Below are 24697 nucleotides of genomic sequence, written 5' to 3' on the forward strand. Positions count from 1 at the left end.
TCACAGCAAGATAAACAACAACAGAATAACTTTTTTCCTAGCAGCTTTGGTAATACACGTTGGAAAAGGCTGAGCATCATTTAACGCTGGCTGTGCCTTAGCAAGGCCAGGGAGGAAGAGACACGCCACCTGCCCCCAGTGAGATTTTACTTAGCCTTTACATTAACACTTCTCACCATCTCCTGAAGTTACTTCTCAGTCCTCACCTTTTCACCAGCGTAACCAGTCACCTCCCAGCGGGTTAATACAAAAGGACCAGCCCCAGCTGCCTGTGCGGGTGCAAGCTCTGTGTCAAAACCCCCGCTATCTCCGGTTAGTCCAAGTGGGTGTTCGCTGGTTCTGCAAACACACCTCCACCTTTCACCCTGCAATCAGTTTTCTAACCCCGCCGTATCAGCCCGGAGCCACTACCCACCTCAGCCCCGCTTCTCTGGGCTCTGCGTGTGACAGGGCTGCAGAATGACTCAGAGGAGGGAAGTTAATGATTCAGCAGCGAGGCTGTGGCAAGCCGGCTTTCTCCCGCTGGATGCACAGAAGACCATTGAAAATCCTGGCGCAGCACAGCCACAGTCTGGCCCCAGCTGCCCGCCGTTGCTAGCTCCGCCACCGAAAAACTGCCCAGCACATCATCCCCTGCAAATAATGGTCAGAGGGGTCGTTTCAGGTGCCTCTAGCAGAAGGAAAGCTCCTCCCCTCCACCCAGGGATGCTGTCATCACTCTGCTACTTCATAACTATCATCAAACAAAATCACTTTGCACCGGACCATGGTTCAAGGATGCACCCAATGGTTTCAGGATTTACCCAATTCAAATACCGCATGGCACGTAGCTCTGGTGCTGTATGAAACTACTCTGCCCACCTTCATCTGCTGCAGAGATGCTGAGGAGCCAGGTTTGGTCTGGCGGGGTGTGTGCTGGGTGGGCCAGGGTCTGTCCGTGCCACCCCAAGGTTACGTGGCTCCGGGGTCACCATCCAGCTGGTGCACAGGCCGTCCCGGGAGGCCCAGTTTAACGGCAACCCAGCTGCTGGCGCTGCTGCAGGGCCGAGGGCAGAACCGCAGCTTCCACTGCGGGGAGGGTGAAGTTCCTTCGCTGCTGCCCCCGTCCCCGCCGCCCCCTCCCGCACTCGCTCCTGCCCGGCCTCCTGGGAGCCGTGATGGGGGGGGTGAGGGGTGCTGACCCACGAAGCCAGCTCAGCTCCCTCCCGCCTGGGGATTTAATTTTCCTCTGGTCCGCCGAAGCGCCGGGTGAGGGGGCACGGCTGCGCTGGCAGCGGAGCTGAGGCCGGGCTGCTGCGCCCGCAGCTTACGGGGGCTGAGGAACCCCAGGCTGTGCCCGAGCCCGCCGGGGCGTCCCTCAGGCCCTTCCCCGGCCCCCTCAGGCCCTGCCCGCCTCCTGCCGCTTTCCTCCCCGGGCTCCGGCTGCCGCCGCTCGGGAGAGGGCGCTGGTGCGACGCGGCTGCGGCCGCCGGGCTGGGCGGGCTGGCGGCAGACGGGCCGGGGGGACCGGGGGGGGGGGGTGTGTGGGCCTGCAGGCAGCTGCTCCCGGACCGGCAGCCTGCGGCAGAGGCGTCGGTCAGTGCACCCCGAGAGACGCCCAGGACAATCCCGGCTGCACCCCGAGAGGCGCCCAGAGCAGCGGTCACGCAGGCTGCCGGCTGCAGGCAGAGCCCCGGCCACGGCGGCACTTGTGCACGAACCCTCCTGCTTCAAGTTTTGGCTGTGCTGGGCCAGGCCCTGGTATTAAGGTTATATGGGTGGAGGAGTCCTTAGAGCCTCGCTGAAACCCCCTGGAGACGGCTTACAACAGACATAAGAGCCCCCTGCAAGCATTTTGTGGATTCCCGGGCTTCCTCCCCTTATGGCTGCCAGTTCAGTGTCAGCAATGGGGAGGAAAAGGTTTGGCGTGAGATATTTGGAAGCAAATCCACTCTGATACAGCCACAGCCTCCCAGGCGAAGCAGCCAGCTGGGGTGGAGGCCAGCAGAGAGCAAAGGAAACTGGCAGAACCAGCAAGAACTTTTTTATCGCAAGAAACGCACGGACTGAACTTGTAAACAAGCCTCAGTCCCCCAGTGGGGCTTGTTCCCTCGGGAGCAAAGAAGTGAAGATGAAACTGCACAGCTCTGTCCCCCTGAAGAAGCAACTGCCATCCACGTGTGTTGCCATTTCTGTGTTTGCAGGAACCTAATTCCTGTAGGCTTTTGTACCGTTTTGCAGAAGTTTGTACCTTATTTTTATCTTGAAAACTTCAAGGGCGCCCATATGTACTTTCCTACCCATCATGTGACAGCCCATGCAGGATACGTGCATCGACAAGTCTGGTGCGCAGGCACCAGCAGGTTTACACGTGGCCCCCAGAACCAAAATGCTGTACCCTGGGACCAGGGAAAAAATGCACCCGTGCACCCAAGCCCATGGAAGAGCACCCCGGTCACTCTGGAGCACGGCTTGGTGGGACAGACAGAGAAATTCCCCCTGAATTTCCCAGGGAAGCAGCACTGCTAACTTTCTTTGGGGGTGTGTTTGGGAAGGAAGCTCCTATGGGGCTGGGAGAGGAGGGTGTAGCTGGTGGCCCTGGCTTTGTGGCACTGGCATGTCACCCAGGTTTCCATAGCACCAGCATCCATAACTTGGGGCCAAGGGGGGGGGGAAGAAGTAGGTCAGACTGGGCTAACAATACCCAGACGTGTCTATCTATGGCTCAGCCTGATCCAGGAAAGGGGGTGAAATAGAGGAGAAAAGGAGAGTGGAAAGAGAAGGAAAAAAAAAAAAGAAAAAAAAGGAAAACACAAAGTGTCCATAGTTTGAGCAATGCATTTCTTTCCCTCAGAAAATAAAGACCTATTAAAGCCACCTTTGTGTATCAGTACTGAGAGACCGAGGCTAGCACCCACCTCCTGCCCATCTGACAACAGACTACAAGGGAATTCAAATGCTAATGTGGAGCCAGACTTCTCAATGGGTCTTTATTTCTGCAGCAGCTCTGGGGATCAGAGCTCTGGGGAACCAGCCGGCTGGAGCTGTGGGTACGCTAGTCTCCAGACCAGTACTGTGGGACGCTTTCCTTTCCCCTCACCATTCCTCATCCTGATTTTGTTACCCCCTTGTCTTAGTTTTACTTGTTTACATTACATTCAAGTGATTTCAAGGGCAAGGAAAAATAAAGGCAGGCACACTGGAGTTGTGTAACTGAAATAACCACGGTAGTGACCCATTTTATGTGCTGAGTCTGCAGAGGCCTCGCTGTCAACATAACAGCGTCTTGGTGCTCGCCTGCGTGCCGTACGGTCGTTTTGAAATATGTATCCATCGATGCCAAAACTGAGAAGAACATTGTGGGCAATAAAACCCAGAAACCTTTTGATCCAAGTATACGTATGGACACATAGATCCGCTGGATGCAGAACAGAGCAAGATGAGAGGAAGGAGGAGTGCTTTGCTTGGGGGGGTGGGTAGGAGGGTGTAGGTGCAAGAGCACAACCCTCACTGGAGAGGCTGAGAAGGGCTGGGGTGAAGAGTGTGACTGTGGCTGACCCGTGTCATACCTGTGGTTTGAGAGCACCGTGTTTGGGTTCAACACGGCGCCATCACAGAAGAGACGCAGCTGTGGATGGAGGTGTGAGGTGTTTCAGACAGGCAGGGCCCTTGCCCGCAGGCAAATACTGCCTTTCTATTACCACAGGCCACAGCGCTATGCAGTAAAAACCATTCCTGGGTGAGACAGTGGGATAAAATCCAAGCAGAAACAAAGCTATCTGCCACTTTGTATGTTCAGGTCAAGACAAGGGATGCCAGGAAAATCCACACTCTAAGGTTACAATTTGCCTCATCTTCATCGGTTTTATACCTCCCAGCAATTATCACTTGCAAGAGAGGACCAAGAATTCATCTTTCCCCTGGTGAGGGCAGAGCCACAGTATATACAAGGTGGACAGGGCTTAACGTGCCCTTTTGTGAATGCCCTCCCTTCAAAGGAAAACTCAGACATTTGCCATGGTAGCTTAGGAAAGAGCGTGCCCTGCTCCAGCCCTCACCGATGCCATGCCCAACTCTGTGTTCAGGGATTTCCAGGGTCTAAGAGCTACAGGTAAAAGTTAGAAAGAACAGAAGTAGGGTCAGCACTCAGGAGGACTCACAGAGTGAGAGAATAAAAGAGGATCTGTGCCAGCAGCATGTGCATCAGGTCTGTTGCTTTGACGTTGCACTACTTGACAAGGGAAAGCTGGGTGATGCCAAACAGCTAAGGCAACGGAACCTGCAAGGAGTGGAAGTCAGAGAGCATCCTGCCAGCTAAGATGAAAGCAGTGAGCTGCCGTGGTCACTGGTCCTGAGCCTGCAGTTGGTGAGTGGCTAAAACAGGCTCCGTTTCATGAACACAGGGGGCTGGAACAGCAAGAGCTCAGGCACTGCGTTAGCTGTCCTGATACGGGTACCGCAGCACACTCTCCCAAGACTGGACTCAATCACCTCACTGTATTTCCAGCTTTACAGCTCATTCTCCTCCTGGGAGGGCGTAAGGAAATGCAGACGAGCCTTGTTGCAACGGATGCAAATGGACGCTTGCCCACCTCCCTCCTGGCTGGTGCAAGGCTGAACTGCCAAAGAGCTGTAAATGTTCTGCCTGAGTGAAGAAACCTTCTCGGAGAGCAGCCCGATGAGCTCAGTACAGCACTGCATGGCCAGTGGCTTCTGGATCAGAGCTGACTCATGCCCACCTAGCTCAGTCAGGCAAAACATGCAGCTACCTAAAGTATGCTGGCAGAAGACACCTCTTCTACTGCTGGAACTGCATTCACAGCCAGGTAGCTAGCCATATCAGTAAAAAGCAAAAGGTATTCTGCCAACTGCTGTAATTATAATGCTACAAAACCAAACCAGTAACAGGCCTGAGTTACACTAATGAACAGAAAAGCGTCAGGCAGGTGAACTCCCAGCTGAGCCCCGAGAGGATGTGCTCACCGAGGGAGCAGAATGGAGGCAATTCTTCCATTTCCTTTTGACAAACAATGCTGAACACAAGCTGTGGATAAGCTGGTGGTATAAAGGGAAGGGTGATAGATTTAAACAGTACAGCAGTGGCCTCAGAGAGGAGGGACTTGAGGATCTGCTTTTCACTAAAGCAGTGCCTATCAACTTCTCCAATTGGTTTCCAGACCGGCTTGGTTTCTTAGTGAGCTACAGCTTAGGAAAGCTGGGAAACAGAGCTCTGCTCAGTCTCTGCCGCAGACCACCAGAGTAACAAATAAAGATAAAAAAGGTGAAAAGGAAAAAGGCGAAATGTAACCAAAAAGCCTCTTAAATTGCTCAAAGCAGAAGCAAGAGGGAGGCTGCATTAGCAAAGCTGTGAATTGGCAGCATTAGCAGATGATGAACGTGGCTGTGTTATTTAATATGGTAGAACACACATCATGCATATTTAATAGCATTGTTTAGCTTGTATTTGTCACAGCACCACAGCTAGAGGCTGTTTCTAAAGCCATGGGTAGCAAGAGAAAGGTTATAGTTGAATTCTAGGGTTTTTGACTGGAGGTCACACATACAGAGAAGCCTACAGAGTCGGTAAGTATGAGATTTCCATGCATTCCCTGTTTGCAGGCCTCAGATGATAAAGTAAGTCAGCTGCTAGCAGTATTTGTTGAGAGTTAATCAGGTTTGCAGATTAACTGTAAGATCCTGAATTATACATGCTTATATGCAAACATGAGGAACATGCAACACGTAGCTGAGACACGAGGGATGAAGCTTATGATGGAGGCAGAAGAACAAATGGCTAACATCTAGCTGGGAAAGAGAGAAAGGGAAGGAGCATACAGCGATGGGGTCAGGATGATGAATAATGAGTTCTGTCATCTTTTCAGAGCAGGTATTTAAACTCCGATCACTGTTCTCACTGAAATGGAAAATGCTGACCCATATTGGTAATTATTTTTTGCATTGCAATAATATCTCCAAAACCTACTGAAGCCATTTCTGAATCAGCATCTGCATTGCTTCCAGTGTCTCCATATGCTTAGATGCCTACAAAACCCTTGAACCAGAGCTGCAGATTTTCTCCATTATTCTCCTGCCCAGGAAAGAAAATTCAGCAAGCAACAAATAGAGCTTTATGACTGGCACCAAACAGAAATGTCCTGAGCAGGTAGCTTCAAGGAAGAGCTTTACTTTGGTCCAGCTTAACACTTAACATGTCTACTCAGCTTTATGCATGTCTCTGCATGTTGGACCGGTGCTCATGCTGCCCCGCTCACCATGAACTTTGAGGGAATTAGGGATGTTGCACATGGGCTGTGTGACTATCTGATAGATCATTTCTCCAGCAGACTTCTACCCAAGAGGCCACCTCTTTGCCCATTTTCTACCAGATGGACTACAAAACCCAGCAGGCTGAGCTCGCCTTAGGTTACAGCCCTCCTCAGGCTGACTTGAAAGAGGTGAAATTTATCTTCTGGGAATGCAAGTGGGAAAATGAGAGCAGCTCCTCTCCCTAGCATGCTGGATGGCGGGTGTGCCTTTTCCCTTTGCAGGAACAGTGAAATTCTGAAGTAGAACAAAGCCCTTTCAGAGAAAAACAAGTACCTGAAGCTGCAGTGTGAGTTGCTGACAGACATGCTGACAGACACATTACAGTTCATCTGTGTCTGCTAGAAAGGAAGGTACAGATGTCAGGCTGGCACCATAAAACAAAAAAGCCAGGTAAACTGATGATGCCCGAGTCCTAGATGCAATAACGAAAGCAAGACCTGGAAGTTTACACGTGTAAAATACATACATAGTTGTTTCCGTGCTCAAGAAACCTAATAAAACCCTGCATCAGATGTTTCCAGCAAGATTTTTATCCCCTCATTCTTTCCAAGAATGGGACTACCCTTACTTGCAAAAGCACTTACCAGAGGTGGCCTCTCAGGAAAAGGGCTGCTGTGTTAACGATAACTCCACTCAAATTGTTAATTATTTTCATCTTTCAACCACCACGTATACACTGGCTATTTATAACTCTTCTGATACCTATTTATGTCTTTTCTTCTGCTGTTCACAGTCACATTCTTCCCCTGGAAGTGGCTGTACTCAATTTCCTGTTGGATGTGTCAAGTTTCAAGGCAGGCAGGTATTTTGCCTACACTTAATAGCCATTACATATTTGCAAAAAAAGTCATATGACCTTTCTTCTAACACTGGAAGAATATGCATGCAGCAGAACTTCTTCCTGGTGCGAACACAGGATGATTCTAATTTCCTAAGAGACCTCTAAAGAGAAAACTTACGTCAGAATGCCGTTTGACTACAATAAACATATGATCAAGAAAATTTGGGGCAAACCAGGCTTTATTTGTCACTAAAAATTAGATAGCAAGACATCAGCCAGTACAGCCCACTTCAAAGTCATGGAGTCACGTGGATCATGGTGTGTAAACAACAGGGAACCCATTTTCCCTCATTATTCAAATACAATAATGAGAACCAAAAAGACCAATCAGACTAATAAAATGATGCACAGTAAACGTACCCCAGTGCATGATTATTAATATACATTATAAGAAGACAAAAATTATCATTAACTCACTGTTACAAACGCCAAGACTTCAACAGGGATTAGCAAAGGGATTTGCTTTACACTAACTGCTCAGTCAGAAACAAAGCTGTGAATAGATGCCACACCTCCACCCTCCTAAGGTCACCGCTTATCTCTTCAATCGCACAGGCTCCCGCATAGCTATTTTAATCTAAAGTTGTTTTGGCTAACGATTCTTTCTAACACTATTTTGCAGAGAGGATTGGTCTGGTTGGGCGCAGGGACGGCAGGGTGCAGAGGGCTTGCGGGAGAGCGGCCATTGGTATCACCCTGCCAGGGCGCTCGGTGATTTCCAGTTGGACATCCAGCAAATAAACGTGCCTGCATCTAAGCCCAAGCAAACAAAGTCACTCTGAAAGCACGACCTGGAAAGGTTAGGGTTGGCAGATTTTCAGCCGCTGCGGTTACTATCCCCATTGTTAACATTTCCATGCCACCGCTTGCAAACAGCGTCATTAAACGGTGTGAGGGCGGCTCGAGGAAGGCCTTCCTCACAGCCCACGCCTCGGCCTGCCCGGACGCCATCTCGGCGCAGGGGCCTCCCGCAGGCCGCGACTCGCCCAGTCCGGCCGTGTGGCGGCCCCTCGCTCCTTCCCCCGCCGCCTCCGGGGCCGACAGCACGGCCTGACCGCCCCCCGCCCCTCCACCCTCCCGGCAGAGCGGCCTGCGGCCTGCTCCCTGGCGGGAGGGGGCCCGCGCCCCGTCCTGTCGTGTGTGCCCCCCCCGGGGGCGGGAGGCGGAGCCCAGCCCACCTGACGGCGGCAGGCGCTGCTGCAGTGCGCGGAGCCGCCGATCTCCGCTGGCTACCGGAGCTCCGCGGCCGCAACCCGCCGTGAGCGGGGGTGCTGGGGGGGGGGGGGGGGCAAGAGGGGAGGGAAAGCGATCGACGCGACGCGGCGGGCGGGGAGGGACAAAGCCGCCGCCATGTTTGCGGTTCGGGTAGAACAAACAGCCGAGCCGGGCCCTCGAGCGGGGGGGGGTGGGGGTGTCGAACCCGGCCCGCCGGGTTGGTGCGCAGGCGGTAGCGGGGTGCACGAGGGTTCGCCGCCCCCAACCGCCCATCGCGGCCGTTGCGGGACCCCCCGGGGGCGGCCGCGCTCCTCACCCCCCCCCCCCCGGCCTGAGCCCCCCCCCCGCGCGCAGGGCCGCCGGACGTGACTGGTTGGTTTAATTTGTCACGCTGCCATTGGCTGGCGGCCGGTGAAGGCGCAGGGGCGGGCGGGGCGTGACGTCAAGGCGCTGCGCAGCGCGGCCGGCCGCTATTTATAGGCGCGGAGGGGCGCTGCGCAGAAGGAGCGAGCAGGCGGGTCGGGCCCGGAAGGCCGCCGGCTTCATCGCGCCTCATCCCCGTGGGAGCAAGGGAAAAAGCGACCGAAAAGCCCCGATCGGCCTTCGCCGGAGCGTCCCTTCGGCGGCCGCTGAGCTTTTGTTTCCGTTTGCGCAGCGCCCGAGCGCCCCCACCGAGCTTTGTCTTCTCCCGGTCCCTGCGGGGAAGGCGCGGCCAAGATGGACCCTTGTCACACCGAGGAGACCGAGGGCGAGATCCCCGGCTTGGGTAAGGCCCGGGGGTGGGGGGCGGTGGGGGGGGGGGGGAACGGAGTGGGGGGGGGGCGGCCCGGCCGCTGGGGGGGGGGGCGGGGCGGCCGGTCGGTCCCGCCCGATCCGGGGCGCCGCTGAGCCCCCGCCTTGGCGCCTGCTGGCGGCGGGGGCCGCGCATCGCGCTACCGGCGCGGCCCCGGGCGAGGGCGGCCTTGGCGGCGGCGGCTGCCGGGCCGGGTGGCGGCCTCGCGGCACGGCCGCGTGCGCCGCTCCCCTCCCCCCACCTATCCGCTGCCGCGTGCGTCGTGGCAGCCGCGGCGCTCGGCGGGGCCTCGGGGCGGGTCTGCGCTCCGGGGGGAGCGGTGCGGGGTTACTGTCCGGCCTCGGGGCAAGCGCTGGCGGTTCCCTCCCTCCCCCCCACCCTGCCGTGTTGGGGGGGGGATTCATTTCCTCGGGGGGGGGGGTCAGAAACAAGATACGCTTAAACTACAGTTTATTACAGGTGTAACCCTTGCGACTGCAGTAACGTCCATCCTTAAGTAGCGTAAATCCTGTGAAAACAGCCATTCAATAAAGCAGAAGTTGAAAGTAAAGGTTTCTGGACGCCATAACAGTCTCGTCTTAAAATGGTGAACTATGCCAGTTATTGCAAAACAACCCTGCCCCAGCGCCTGCCAGCTCTATGTACTGGGCTGTCAGCCGTTGATAACCAGTTAACTCCTCCCTTGTTAAAGCCAGTTATTAGTCAATATTATTTTAAAATCTTTATTAAACAGCAGAGCATATACACAAAGTACATTATCAAAGCACCCCATATTTGTTTGTTTTAACTATACAGAAAATTCTATCAAAACCCACACAGGTCAGACAAGCAAAAAAACCCAACTCCAAACCATATTTTGCATTTCAATCTTGCCTTAAAATAAGCCATGTAAGTAGTAAATTCAGTTCAAGTAAAATTGTCCAGTTTAACTCTTGAACTTCAGGGACTTGGTGTTCAAATTAATTTTCATCTTCTTAAGAAGTCAGGAAATACTTGACCTGTGGAAAAAACCATAGATATTTGATGCATTAAAAGAAAAGCTAAATTAGGCTTTTCCCTTTTCTTTCCTGGGGAAGAAAAGGCTTGTTGCTGTACAGCTTCCAGTGCTGTTCTGCCTCTACATATAATTCATGACCTGAAATGCTTTTAGTGTGGCAGATGGCTGTGAATCCAAGACTTGGAAGTTAGTACTAGGTAGAATTGCATAACAATACTAAAATATAGCAAGTACTTACGAAAGGTAGCTGTTGGAATACTTCACAGAATATTACTGCATTAAGAAAAAGGAATTTCCCTTTGTTAGGTAGCTCTTCCCTAGGAAGGGAGGGATTGTCTGAAAACTACACCAAAGGTCTGATGGCGCTTTGTGTGGTGCTGTACCCCCTACCCCAAGCTGTGAAAGTAGAGCCAGTCTTTTCATATGCTGGTGGTGAAGGGAGTTTGCAGACAATACTGGTGACCTCTCAGTGGGGCAAGTTAAAAGCATTTCTTTCCATCTTGAAAGAATAGTCTGGTTGGGGCAGTGGGGGAAATGAAGGTTAAAGTGTCCGGGGAGTGAACTAAGTAATGTTACAGCTCTGCTCAGAGGGTTGGGGATATGAGCCCCATGCCTTACTGTATTAGAAGGGTGGGTTTTTTTGCTGTGGACTGGGCACACAGCACATGGCTCCAGCAGAAAGATTTCTTTGGGCATTTATTTCCTAAGTCTTGCCTTTGCTTGGAATTAGCAAACACTGTTTTGACTCAAGCGCCCTATTTATTACCACCTTGTTGCCTCAAACTGCTGTTGACTCTCCCAATTCCAAAGTGTCGCTTCATGCATTTAGAACTACGTACAAGGTTCAGGTATCTCTGCATTGGTCAGATGTGTTGTGCTCTGTCCAGGAAGAGCCTAGAATGCGAGGGGGCATAAATAGCTCTAAGCTGACTGCAGGATTTTTCTAAGGGCATCATGGCTGACGTGAATTGGACAGCATCATTCTGAACTGTTTAATGAACAGGATGGTAGTGCAGACTTGGCAGAGAGTAGTCTGACTACTCCAGCTGCTATGTGCTTGCATCCCCCCAAATTGCCCCTCCTTAAAAACACCCCGTTTTCCCTTTAATTGTGAGAATAAGGAGGTGGGGTTAAAAGATTTTCTTCAAGGAAAGCAAAAAGCCTTTTCTACAGCCTTGAGGCTTTAAGTCTATGAAGGAGACTGACTGTACTAGCCCCAAACAAGCACTTCATCACAAATTCTTAGAATGTAAATTGATAACTTAATAGCTATTCCTGCAGAAGAAAAGCAGGTATGAGGAAACTTTTAATACTTACCTTATCAATCAGATACTCCTGTTTAATCTTATCATTCTTAAAATCTTCATTAACATCCAAAACTAGAATAGGAATGTCTTTAAGGTTCTCAAAATCAACTCTGTTAAATGGAAGAACGTAATGCTAGTAAAAACGGTAGAAAGTGCTGTGTATAAAACAATCTAGCCCTTCAGTTGCTTTCCAAGTCATCCTAAGGCATTACTCAGATTACCACATGTGCCTGAGATGTTAATGCTGATGCCCATGACTTAAGTATAGAGCCCAAGTCAAGTCTGTCCTTAATTGCTCTTGTATAACCTGGTCAACATTATATCACCATAACTTTAATGTATTTCACAAATCTAGCCTTTTAACATCTATTTTTATTGTACAAGTGGTGGTGGGGGAGATCGTTTATGATTTTTACCTTAATTTACCTCACACTTTTTGTTATGGAATCACTTATCAGGAATGTGATTCTGGTAAGAGGAAGTATTTTTTAAAATATCACTTGCCCTCTGTCTCCCCCACCCCTTTTATAGTTAACTGCTAATTGTGCAGTTTTAAAGCTTCCTTTGGTGGGAGTGACCTCTTTAGCAGGTTTTAGGACTGGTATTTAAAATGGCTTGGAGATAAGCAAGACCATTTTGGCTATGGGTTAGGAGCAGATAGGAGTAACAGTTGTGCAACTGAATGTATAGTTCTCTTAAAGTAATAGTTCCCTCCTGATGTGTGAAAGGCATTTCTAAAATGCAGTAAATGTGCTGAAGAACATTGTAACTTGTGTTGCAGGCTTAAGTGTCCCTATGAAAAATACAGGAAATGCTTGCTCACAAGTTTGGAATGAGTAAACAGTGTAGATGTTCCCAAAATTCCACAACATGCAGTGCTTTCTTGTCTCCTAAGTGTTTGGGTCATCCTATGTGAAACTTAGGAAAGTAGATGTTACTGATAATGTGCTTTCCTGGAATTGTTTTGCTTCCCATTCAGAGTATTTCAGGCTCCTGGAGGGGAAAATCTAAGGTCTGCTTTCACATTTAGAGACGCCTTAGATGGGAAAGCTACTAAGAGTCAGTAAGGAAGTTGGGGGGAAAATAGGCAGAGATCACTTAGTTGTTGACTGGGTTTCTTGTGTATAACAGTGCCTACTAAAAGCCTTTCTGATTATTGTTTATTGTGAAGGTAGAATTAATATTTAAACCGTACTGAAATGTAGTCATCCTAGTTTAAAGGTAGTTGGGACCTTGCCCTCCTTTCACTGGATCTGGAAGCTGCTTAGTAGGTAACTTAGGTGATTGGCCACCGAACACCACTTCAACTCTGTTCTATTCCTGTGTACTTCAGTTAATAAAATTCATATTCTTGTTTGAGTTAAAACTACATAGCTTTTTAGTTGAAGCCAATGCTTAACAAAGGCTTTAAATTAGATGAAGTTCCATGTCCTGGCAATTTTTATTTCCCTGCCAAGAGCTGACCTTCCCTCTGCATGTAACCTAGAGTAATCATCTCTGTGCCAAGAAACCTGGAGTGAATCTAAAGATAAGTTCTTCCAACTGTGCCTGAGTGAAGCTAGATTTAAACCTTAGTTTTATCCCTAATCAACTACAGCATAAGATAGGAAAGAGCCTTGCCTGTAAATTGAAACTTGTCTACAGAAAATGGGTTTGTACCTCATAGTCCTTTCATGAAGCCAGGTTTCATGTTTATAGTGGAGGTTTTCCAAGTACTCAAGCTCAATTCCTTGCTCCTCTTCTCTTCCCCTCATCTGTAGCCTTTCCATGCATTTCTGAGAAAGTACAAGCCTGGATGTTAATCATGTGTTGAAGGCTAAATCAGCTAAAGAGATCAAATGGTCCTTAAATCAGAAGGACTAATGCTAGACACGAGTGAGCATTAATTCTAAATGCTTGGCTGAACATAAATTAGTTAAATCTAGGATAACTTTTCTATAAAAAAAAACCCCACAACTTGAGCCACTTGAGTTAAATGTCACTTGTTCTTAGGTATTTGTACCCTCTTAAGCTCATGGAAACTGAAGTTGGAGCTGTAATAGTTTCACTTTCAGTGAACATACCTGAGGTGTGGTTCTTAGGTAGATGATGCCATCCAGTTCTATATCTGATTCAAACTGATTCAAAAGCCATGTGTGCCAGTCTTGATAAATAGCCCACTCTGTTTCATTAATGCTTCCAGACTCGAACAGGTTAGAAGCGAATACATATCTGCAATGAGAAACATTAGTCTTGTGCCAGGAATGACCAGAGTGAACTAAACCACTTCTTGTTAGAATCAGAATCGTGGTACTGAAAAATAGCTGCCTGCTATTAAATCCATGCTGTACTCTGATACCATCCAACTTTCACCTGTTGAATCAAACCTGCTTGTTGCAGATACAGAGCTTGGAAAACACTGGACATTAAACTAGTGTCTTTGAGCGTAAAGACACCTGGAGAGCTGTTAATCTGAACTGTTCTTGTGTTGTGAGAGTAATTACCTGTCACTGTACACGGATCTCTCAAAAAACTGCACTGGATGTTCTGCTTCATGTAGCTTGGCTGAGACAGGTTTTAATTGTGCTCTGACTCGGCTCAAGCAAGCATAGGTCTGAAATGTATAAGCCCATCTTGTGGGTTTATCATACAGCATTTGAAGTAGGTTTCCTCCACTCTTCTGAGATGTTGAAAGTTCCTAGGGGACAAGAGAGAAAACTTAATACCAGCATATTTGCAGGATTTTATTTCTTTTTCTTAATCCAGAATTCAGGTATGTTCAAGTAAGAATTCCTGGCCTTGTATTCTCTTTTTTGTTTTTGGTTTTTTTTTTTTTAGGAAAATGCTTAGGCATAGGAATAGATTTATTTCTCAGCTGATGGTAGTCTTTATGACAACAGCTGCTTTAGAACAGGCTGTTTCACTGAGTTCCAGACTTCAACATGATTCTTGTGGAGTAGGGGTGGTTGTGTGGAATATGCATTCAGTAGTGTCTTCAATCTTCTGAGTGCCTGACCAACTGGTGTGATAGTGGGGATGGCTTGGGATGCTCTAGACTCAGTACAGCTGAACTTTGGAATGGCTCCCTGGCCAACCACTGGTTTCTTGTGTGACCCATCTCACCAAGATTCTGACAGCCAGCACACCTACCTGGTCTTCATCTTCAGCTGTCTGGATGTTGCACCACTTGGCGATGGGTTCAGGGATGATCTCCCACTCATCGCTGTGCTGCTCTAGTAGCCTGACAAATGTTGACTTCCCTGCAGCTGGAAAAGATTTGAAAAGTTCACTGAGGGGGTAGATTAGACTGGTCTTACTGATAGAGTGGCAGTTGTGAGGTTACTTAAGAGGCTGCAGGCAGTGTCGCTGCAGTGTGTGAGGCGCAGAGCCGCACGGGACCCCAGGCGGGCTTTGGGCTGCTGGGGAAGGGCTGGCGGAGCCGCCTGCACCGTGCTGGTGCAGCTTCAGAGAAAAGGGCTCTAATCTCCGGCGCCAGAAGGCCGAGCCTAGGCCGGGCAGCCGATAAGAGGCCGCGGTCTCGGCAGAGGCTGCGCCTCCATTTTAGGAGCAGGCTGAGCCGGGGGCGGGGCTTAGCGCGGCATTGTTTAGGAGCCGGCGGAGCAGAGGGAGGCTGCCGCGCATGCGCGGCGCCGGAGACGAGTTGGCGCGGGCGGGCGAGTGACGCAGTTGCGGGCTGGAGCGCCGCGTACGTGTGGAGCGCGCGGGAGGCGGCCTCGCGCTGCCCCAGGCGCTGCCCCGGGCCCTCGAGCGGGCGGGGGAGGCTCTCCTGAGCCCCGGACGTTTAATTCGCTTAACGCCCACCCACACAGCGGTTAGCCGCGAACGAGGACGCCGTGTCCTCCCTGTAACGGACACATGGTGCGTCCGGCCCGGGCAGGGCGGTGGCTGTGGGTGGCGGGGTTCCCCTTCCCCCCTCCCCCCGCCCCGGGCCATGGCGCCAATTTCTGAGGATGGCCGGCCGCGCGTCCTGGCCTGGCGGCAGCGGGTGAACGCCGGCTGCGCTTCTCCCTCGAGTTCCCGCCGCCTTCCTGCAGAGGTGGGTGGAAAAAGCGCCTCGGCCGCCCCTCTCCCGAAGCGAATCCTCTGCCATCTGCGGCACCTCAGCGCTCCTGTCCTGAGGCCCCAACCGCCACGGGCGCGAGCCCCGGCTTCCCTCCCCCGCCGCCGTGCTCACCGATGTTCCCCTCGATGGAGATCTTCCGGAGGCGCTTCTGGAAGCTGGAGTCGAGGGAGCTGGCAGGGCTGTGGCAGTGCCGCTTCGCAGGGGTAGACATGGCGGTGCCGAGCGGGAGCACACGGGGCTCCCGGCTGCTCCGGCTCACTTTAAGTCTCCCGCCAGCCGGTGGGCGGGATGCCCGCCTCCCGCCACCACTCCCCGGGAGGAGGCGGAGGCGCTTCCCCCTCCTCGCCGCAGCGGGGCTGCAGGCCGCTCCTTCGGCTGCTCCTGCCCGGCCGGGGAGCGCGGCCGCCGCTGCCAAGCTGCTGCCGTCAGGGCCGTTTAAATACGGTGTTCAGCGAGTGAAATGAAGCGGAGCTGTTTTGTTCAGGAAGCTACCCTAAAGCGGTTCCACTTACTGATTCGATTTGCATTAACATAAACGAGTTCTCCCTGTTTGCTTGATTTACAGGCATAAACTTTAAGAGCATTTTTATCTCCCCCCCCCCCCCCTTTTTTTTTTTGAAAAAAGCTTTGGGAGGGAAGGTAGTTGTTAGCAGTCTGGGTTGGTATCTGTTAAATATTTTACATAACTATGTGAGAAATGAGGCCATGTAGATTTGCAGGCAGGGAAATGGGCTAGCCTGGGGCTGTCAGTGTTGGTATCGACTGGGAAGGAAACACACATGGATGAAGGGTTAGATGCTGCTCTGAGCAGCTTCTCCAAAATTCCTGTGTCAGTGTTGGCATGCCCGGGGCTTGACAATTTGCTTAACTCCTGGCATGGGTTCCCTGGGTGGGCAAGTTGAGACATGAACTGCTTGTTCTTTCCAGTGTACAGAAAGGGGGTGTAGGATCCTTAGATGGTAGTTAAATACTTTAGGGGTGCAAATATGAGGCTGTGTTACCGTAGTTATTACTTCCTGTTGCCTCTATAATAATGAGATTCAGGGTGAAATCTAGCTAGGTCTGGTGTGTTTGGAGGAGATGGGAGGGAGTAGTATTTTCCTTTCTTTTATGATAATTGTGACCCATGTCTCTTCTTTCCCCATCTCCTACAAACACACCAGGCTTCAGTGACCGAAGCGAGCAGATTGTTTCACGTGGGGTAGCGTCAGCATTTGAAGCTGGTAAGTGCTAGTTCCCACACACCTCTTTGTACAGCTAGACTTCTCGCTCACCGTGCAACGCGTGCCATGCCGGGGCGGCGGCGGCGGGGGGGGGGGGGGCGGCGGCGGTGGCGAGTGTCGGTAGCGGGGACCGGCCCCCCCCTTCCCCCGGGCAGGGCGCCGGAGGGAGGACGGAGGGGGGAGCAGCCCGCGGCCTCCGGGGCATGCGCAGTCTGGAGAGCGGCGCTGAGAGGCGCATGCGCGCAGGCCCGCCCCGCGCTCTGCGCGGGAGTCAGCGCCGTGGCTTTGTTCAGAGGGGGTAGGCAGGCGACGCATGCGCACAAACCACCGGGGGCGGGGGCGGTGGAGGAACCTAGACTAGCGAGGACGCATGCGCAACCTGGCGGGAGAGGCGCGGGGAACGTTTGCGTTGCGGGTGTGTGTCCCGGGGCGGCGGAGCGCAGTGGTACTACGAAGCATGCGCAGGTGGGTCCTGCGGGGGCGGGGCAGTAGCCCTCCGGGGGTTTATGCGCATGCGCCCCGCGCCTTACTCACAGCCACGCCGCAGCCCCTCCTGGCAGCCGGTGAGGGCGCGGGCAGCCCGCGCTCATTGACGGCCGCTCCGCCACACGCCGCGCTCCGGCCGGCCACGGATGCTGTACGCGTTCCCTGCAAGTCGTCGGGCCCACCAGGGCGGTGTCTGGGGCCGGGGTTCTTTGTGCGGCGGAAGGCCCGGCCCAGCGGAAGCGGGAGCACCCGCCGCCATTTCCTAGCGCGCTCTCGCCACAGGCTCGCCCGCTCGCTGCCGCCTGACTGGGACTAGGCGCTCTCCGGACAGCGGATCAGGCTCGGAGCCCTAGAACCACCGCGGAGCCCCACCATGTGTGCGTGCGGGGATCGGGGCTGGGCGCGGGCCGGGGGGGCGCCGGGCGGGAGCGGCTCTGTGTGTGTGAGGCGGGCAGCGGTCCGAGGTAGAGGAGGCTCGGGGGTGGGTGGACGCAGGCCAAGGGGGCCGCCGGGCGCTCTGAGGGGGTGCGGGTGGCGGCCGTGCTGTGCAGCATCTCAAAGGGCCTGCTTTGGTCTTCTCCAGCAACCACAGAAGCCGAGACGGAGCCGAGCCTCACCCCCAATGTGATGCTCAACACGGAGAGCAGCGAGGGATATGTGGTGAAAGTCAGGGGTCTGCCTTGGTCCTGCTCCACAGAGGAGGTGCAGAGGTTTTTCTCTGGTAAGCAGAACTGGGGGGGGGGAGAGGGAGGGCTTGGGCTCTGTTGTCAGTTCTGAGTTCCTCCTGGGGGCACTATGGCAGTGGGCATGCTGCAGTGAGCAGTTGCAGAAAGGGGTCAGGGCACTGCAGTAGGTAGGGAGGCTTGTAATGCAACAAGTGCCTCAGCTAGGACGCTGTGTGGAAAGCTGTGTTTATGCTAGCAGGAACCAGACACAGCTGGGATAGCCACAGCTGTCTTAGCTTCTTGGAGCAGCCAGCAGAGATAAGCATCTCTTTTAAAGAAAACTTAAGAATTCTTGCTTCAGGTTAAACTGAATCAGTTTAGTTCTTGGTGCTGTTCTGATTGGCTCTCTTGTGCCAAGTGTTTAGTGTTGTGTCCTTTCCCCCAAATTACTACTCTCCTGTAGTAATAAATAGTGGCAATAAATACATGCTTTCTTCAGTGACTGGAGATTTTAAAGCTGCTTCAGGAGTTTAACATATTGGACTTGCTTCTGATTTAGTTCATTATGGCTACGCTGATTTACGTGATTTAGCTTCATGCTGATGAGAGTCTTTAAGTTATCATCAAAAGTAGACAGCACATTGAACTTGAGGCAGCAAAGCTTTGAAAATAGATAGCTAATTTGCATTTATTCTTAATATTTTGCTAATCTTCAGACTAGAAGGGAGAAGAATGTTAATTTGATTTTAGTTAGTCCCATAGTTGTCTATTGCTCACTATAAAAGTTATAACAAGAAACTGCTGGTTTTGTTGTCTTGATATAACTTGATAGATGTTGTTCTTTCTCCTTTTAGAATATCTGAAACTTTTAAAGTCACAGTGTTCCTGTAATAATTAAATTAATTCTGGGTTCCCTATTTCATTTTCAGACTGCAAAATTCTAAATGGGGCTTTGGGTATCCGTTTCATCTACACCAGAGAGGGCAGGCCAAGCGGAGAAGCATTTGCTGAACTTGAATCAGAGGAGGATGTGAAATTGGCACTGAAAAAAGACAGAGAAACAATGGGACACAGATATGTTGAAGGTTTGACTCAGTTGGTCTAGTAACTGACTAAATGTGTTTGTGCTTGATGGCTTTTTTTTGGTTAATTGTTTTTCTGTGTCTTTAAAATGCATGTGAAAGGACAAATGGACTTGTGTATCATAAGTTGACTAGTTTCAAGCCAAATGGTTTTTTAAAGCTGTTGTGTATTTCAGAATGCATTAATTCTAAGTGCCTTTTACAGTTTTCAAGTCAAACAACGTTGAAATGGATTGGGTTCTGAAGCATACTGGTCCCAACAGCCCTGATACGGCTAATGATGGTTTTGTACGTCTTAGAGGACTCCCATTTGGCTGTAGTAAAGAAGAAATTGTACAGTTTTTCTCAGGTATGTGGGGTAAAAGTAGTAGCTGTAGCACTATTGGTTTATGCTTAAAAAAAAACAAAACAAAAACCACCACGGATGGCCCAGTAGTTCTTCTGACAGTATACTGATGGGTATTAAAAGTAAATAAGCATCTTCATTAGTTATCTGGGTGTGAGGGATCAATTCTTAAAATACTTGCTTATTAAATAATTAAGAGAACTCCAGAAAGCTGCTCTAATTTAAACTTAGTGGGACATACTGTTCCAAGTAAGGATAGCAGAAAACCAGTGTCTTGCTTTTTAAATGAAAAGTGAACAATTCGGCTGGGAGAATATTTCCACCTAGTCTTAGCTAGTTCATGCTGTTCAGTGAAGGATGTAGAACACCCTCACTGCCGGGCTCAGTACAAGGAGCAGGATCTGAGGAAAGGGCATGCATCGTGCCTGTGATTTCTCATAAATGTAGATTTAGTATTGAATAAGATTCCAGAATAAAAACCAGCCTGTTGAGCTCTGCCCAACTACAGATTTGCCCCCTCCCCACTCCCCTTTCTAGGAAGGGGAAAAAGACCAACAACCCAACCCCTTGACATTGTCTATCTTAAAGTTTTTATGGATGAAGAAATAATGTATTGACTCATTCTCACTTTTTTGCAGCTGTTGTATGTTTTAGGAACTGGAATACTATTATAAATGCCTAAGAATGAAATCTGTTGATTTATCTAGGGTTTAATTCAGTAGTATTTTCAAAGTAGTAGATTTCTAAATATGAGTGTTAAAATTAGCTGGAATGTTTTGCTATAACAAGATATGATTGAGCTTACTGTTTTGCTTTAAAATACAATAGAAATATTTCCAATTTTACAACTTCAGAACTTGTTTTGTTTTCTGAATCAGTAATATGTTGTGAACAAGAGCAATTCCTAAGCATATGCATTTTAAGTTGTTTTTCTTACATGGTTAAGTGATTCAAGCTTTAAAAACTGTTAATGTGCTTAGTATACAAAATGTGCTTCTTCTGTTCAGAAACTAATACATTTGAAATTACTTCATGATTTTTTCTTAATTAAGCACTCCTAAAGAAAAAAATTAATGCTGAAACTTGATGTTTGCCTAAGACTAATTATTTTACCTGAGTGACTTCTACTAGTAAAAGTACTTGTTATATATAAAGCTGTTTAACTTGCTGTGTTTGAATTTAAGTATCTTAAAAAAACTCATCTTAAATACTTTCACAGAATTGAAGAGGTTTGTAATAATATATGAGGTTCTTAATGTACCCTGCATTAGATGCTTTGTCTGAGGAGTCGTCTGACACTCAGAATGTTTGTGCTCTGCAGGGTGGGTTAAGAACGTAAATGGAATGGTATGTGATGTGGATCTCTTTTTGTTGACATGCTCTTTCTTCTAGTGTTCTAGAATCAACATACCATTCGCTTACAAGTGTTAAAATTCTGGTTTATTTAAAGCTATAAGAAAAACTCATGACTGGGCTTGTGATGTTAATATTGCCCCCCTACTGGGGTTATTTGTCCTTGGGTTGAAGGGTTGGAAATCGTGCCAAATGGGATAACATTGCCGGTGGACTTCCAGGGGAGGAGTACGGGGGAGGCCTTCGTGCAGTTTGCTTCACAGGAAATAGCTGAAAAGGCTCTAAAGAAACACAAGGAAAGAATAGGGCACAGGTGGGGATGGATGGTTGGTTGGCTATGTCACTTTTCTTATGGTAAACAATTAAATCCATATTCTCTCTTCTGAAAGTGTTAACATCTGAATAGGAACGGTATTTTGGTCTCTAACTCAGTGATAAGTAAAGGTATTGCTAATTGTGTGTATGTCACACTGTTTGGATCTTCCCAAAATGAAAGATAAAATTGGGCTAAGCTTAAGTGTGCTTTGGGAACTTGGTAATACTGGAGGAGTGCAAAACTGATAGCTTGAAAGCAACAAAGTTGAGAGACTATGGCTTTAACTTCTCAAATAGCACCAATTATGCCTTTAGCGCTAAAGACATGCACAGTACTCTTATTACCATAAGAAAATGTGATACTTTCTAAACTTGTTTTATAAGTTGAAATGTAACAAATTTTCTTACTGTATTAATCTTCAATGTAATAAGCATAGCTTTCAAGAAATTGTCACAAAGGGTTTTTATTCTATTTTACTTGTGACTATTTTTCATTGAAGCATGCACTTTTTGCCTACGCTGAATCACTGAAGCATAGGCTGGGTTCACTAGCACATGCAGAGCTTTTTGTAGCATCCTGATGGGTTAAAATCTTGGTGGAGACCGGGTTTTTAACCCTCTGTTTATGTTGCCACGTGAGCAAAACGGTGCTGAGTTGAGCGGACATCAGTCCCTCCTATGTTTTTTAACTAACACTTTAAATTGGGGGGAGGAGGGTGGGGAATTGATACTGCTCCCCCACCCTTAAGGCTGGGATACTGTGAAGTATGAGGAGCATGTAAACCCTTCAGTAATTGTAATTTCTTGAAAATACACTGATTTGGAAGTAATGTAGTGCTTATAGTATGTCATTGCCTACATAATGTAAATCTGGCGTAAAATATACTGCCAGTTTCCGGGCTATGACTAAATGGCTTGTTTTAATGTAAAGATACGAGGCGTTTGTGGAAGGAATTACATGCTGACTTCTTTCTGTGGAAACACTTCTAGGTACATTGAGATCTTCAAGAGTAGTCGAGCGGAAGTGCGCACTCACTACGACCCTCCACGCAAGCTGTTGGCAATGCAGAGACCCGGTCCTTACGACAGACCTGGTCTTACGCGGGGATATAACAGTCTTGGTAGAGGAAGTAGCTTGGAAAGAATGAGGCGTGGAGCTTATGGAGGAGGTAAGTATACGGAGTCCAAGAGGGAGCTGCTCATCTGAGAAGCAGCAACACTTGGACCTGGTAATGTCTTCCCTGCTTTGTAACTACTGGTTTGTATGTGTCAAAATGGAAGGTTCTAATGCTGGTTGTCTGCAGTGTGTTCGTGTCTGTTGGGATCTTTCTGTAGTTGAAATGAACATGTTGTCCGATCTGTTTATAGGTTATGGAGGTTATGATGACTACAATGGGTATAATGATGGCTATGGTTTTGGTTCTGATAGATTTGGAAGAGGTAAGATTTCTCTAATAGGAATAGTAACTGAACTTACAATATGTCTCAAAAGAAACTAAAATACATCTGAAAGACCTAGAATGGACTCTTTTCTCTGCAGGAATGTCGGACCACAGATACGGCGACGGGGGATCCACCTTCCAGAGCACGACTGGCCACTGCGTCCACATGAGAGGTCTGCCTTACAGAGCTACGGAGAACGACATCTATAATGTGAGTTCCAAATCTGCCCTTCTCCTTAAGTGCGTGGCTTTAAGTGTCATTATTGGACTTGTGAACTGCACCGCAGTTCACGAGCATTCCTTTAGAGAAAACGGCTTGCTGTAAAACCGATCTGTTGCATTGGTGCGTTTTAATCTGTGTGACTGTTTTGTACGTAGTTCTTTTCACCTCTGAACCCTGTAAGAGTACACATTGAAATCGGACCAGACGGCAGAGTAACTGGAGAGGCAGACGTGGAATTTGCTACTCATGAGGATGCAGTGGCTGCTATGTCCAAAGACAAAGCAAATATGCGTAAGTGCAACTGCTCTGAATAAGTGACTTTAGGGAAGATGCAGCGCTGCAGCAGGTTTTATTGCATCCTTGCTTGCAGTGAGGCAAGTGAGGTGTGGGTCTGGTGTGAAACGCTCTCATGGCAAATTTTTTTCTTCCAGAACACAGATACGTAGAACTCTTCTTGAATTCTACAGCAGGAGGAAGTGGTGGTGCCTATGGCAGTCAAATGATGGGAGCAATGGGTATGTGTACTGCGCTTCTAAGCAACACTTGATATTTAACAAAGCTGGCTAATGTTATATAGCTCCTGCTTGTTCCATGCCTGGCCTAAAAACTGAAATTCAACCTTCTGTCTTAATCCTGCAGTCAAAGAATCGGAAGGGGTAGTCCAAGATTGGAACACTAGCACGTTGCCAGGTACATAAACCTTTTGGGAATGTTTGTGGCGCTGAGCGTGGCGTGTGTGTGTGTGTGGTGATGCGGGAGTGAAGTGGGAGATGCTTGTCCTTCTCTTCTCTTCCCCCCTCCCTTTATTTGGAGACCAGAGCGTAGTCTGGTGATGGACAATGTATCTGCATGTGACCTGCTGTTCAAGCCTGGTCTTGATGGTGAGGGAAAACCTATTTGGGAGAAACTGAATTGCTGTAGCAAACTCCAGAATTGTTTGAAAATCTAAAATGTGTGTTTGCAACACAAGTCTAAAGCCTGTGTTGTGTCTATAGAGCAGATATCCTTCTTGCTGCCTGGCTAGGCTGGTTTCTTAGAGATGAAGGTGGTGGTTGGTTTTGGGGATTGCTTTTTGGAGGGGGGGGGGGGGTATGCATGTGTAGATGCTTTTATAGTAGTTTGATTACAAAATGTTTGAAGTCTAGTGCTGATACTTCCACTGCAGAAAAGCTTTGTGGGAGTATAGACCAGTGATGAGGCGAAGAGCAGTAGTTAGTAAGCTATAGTAGAGGTCTGCTGTAGTGCTGCTGTGATGTGCAACCAGTCTGGAGCAGCAATAAGTCTGTCAGGGCTGTGCACAAATGAATGATTAATGAGTCCGCATGTCTTCTGAAGGGCTGGGTGCTTTCACAGGCAGCGCTTTGTGTGAGGTCACTTAAAGCCAAGCTTAAGTCCCTTGAGATGTGTATTAAATACAATAGCAGATTGATCCTGCTAGGTATAGTCCGTAGAAACTGCAAAAGTAAACTCTTACAGCAAGGGCTTGAGAATCACAAGCACTTGCTGTAATTCTTAATTTTTGTTGCTGCTTGATTGTAGGAATGTCTTTAGAAACCCCATCACTTGGAGCTTGTACCTCACACACTTGGGAAGGAAGTTACCTAGGTGAGAGAGCACTAGAGCCAGAGCACAGGGGCTGAGAGTTAGGCAAAGGGTGGGTTGGTTGATAATGAGTGGACTGTTTGACAGGCAAGTTCTTAACGTTTTTGTCTTTAACTTGAAAGGAAGCCAATCCAGTTACGGTGGTCCAGCGAACCAGCAGTTGAGTGGGGGTTATGGAGGAGGATACGGTGGCCAAAGCAGCATGAGTGGATATGGTAAGAGCTTTTCTTCACTGGTTTTAGGCGGGGCAAGCACAGTGGCTTAGCATGCTGTAAGGGGCTCTTCCTGCTGTTGAAGAGCTGTGTACAGACTGGGCGGTACAAGCCCTGAGCATTGAGGACTTGGGTGTTGTGGATTTCAGAGCTAATGGAGAGCTGGAGGGGGAATGGGTTCACAGCTGGGAATGGAGCTGAGGGGGGGAGTGTGGGAATGATTCTG

General features: G+C 49.3%; 2 protein-coding genes across 50 annotated transcripts in view; one reads left to right on the forward strand and one right to left on the reverse strand.

Moving 5' to 3' along the window:
• Positions 1–8264: 8264 nt before the first annotated feature.
• Positions 8265–24697, forward strand: part of HNRNPH1 (heterogeneous nuclear ribonucleoprotein H1) — a 301642-nt gene continuing 285209 nt past the window's right edge. For 3 of the 49 annotated variants that reach the window (XM_075766961.1, XM_075766969.1, XM_075766975.1), the window contains exons 1-14: positions 8839–9128; positions 16686–16745; positions 17815–17952; positions 18826–18981; positions 19184–19327; positions 20852–20990; positions 21983–22161; positions 22361–22432; positions 22506–22645; positions 22813–22948; positions 23089–23172; positions 23297–23347; positions 24197–24262; positions 24382–24474. In XM_075766961.1, the coding sequence (XP_075623076.1) occupies positions 9080–9128; positions 16686–16745; positions 17815–17952; positions 18826–18981; positions 19184–19327; positions 20852–20990; positions 21983–22161; positions 22361–22432; positions 22506–22645; positions 22813–22948; positions 23089–23172; positions 23297–23347; positions 24197–24262; positions 24382–24474 (1507 nt within the window). In that variant the 5' untranslated portion in view covers positions 8839–9079. Of the gene's footprint in view, positions 8406–8770; positions 9129–16685; positions 16746–17513; positions 17609–17814; positions 17953–18825; positions 18982–19183; positions 19328–20851; positions 20991–21982; positions 22162–22360; positions 22433–22505; positions 22646–22812; positions 22949–23088; positions 23173–23296; positions 23369–24196; positions 24263–24381; positions 24475–24697 lie in introns of those variants that run through there. The other 46 variants (XM_075766980.1, XM_075766987.1, XM_075766994.1 and 43 more) reach the window with 39 other exon arrangements.
• On the reverse strand, positions 9864–15883 carry LOC104633735 (deoxycytidine kinase 2). The gene is made up of 7 exons (XM_075767012.1): positions 15634–15883; positions 14589–14704; positions 13943–14136; positions 13523–13670; positions 13119–13234; positions 11470–11569; positions 9864–10153 (listed from the first exon to the last, which is right to left on the reverse strand). Exons 1-7 carry the CDS (start codon positions 15731–15733, stop codon positions 10130–10132), a joined length of 798 nt encoding a protein of 265 aa, XP_075623127.1. The 5' UTR covers positions 15734–15883; the 3' UTR covers positions 9864–10129.

This window comes from Balearica regulorum, chromosome 14 (genome assembly GCF_011004875.1).
Source record: "Balearica regulorum gibbericeps isolate bBalReg1 chromosome 14, bBalReg1.pri, whole genome shotgun sequence".
Taxonomy (NCBI): domain Eukaryota; kingdom Metazoa; phylum Chordata; class Aves; order Gruiformes; family Gruidae; genus Balearica; species Balearica regulorum.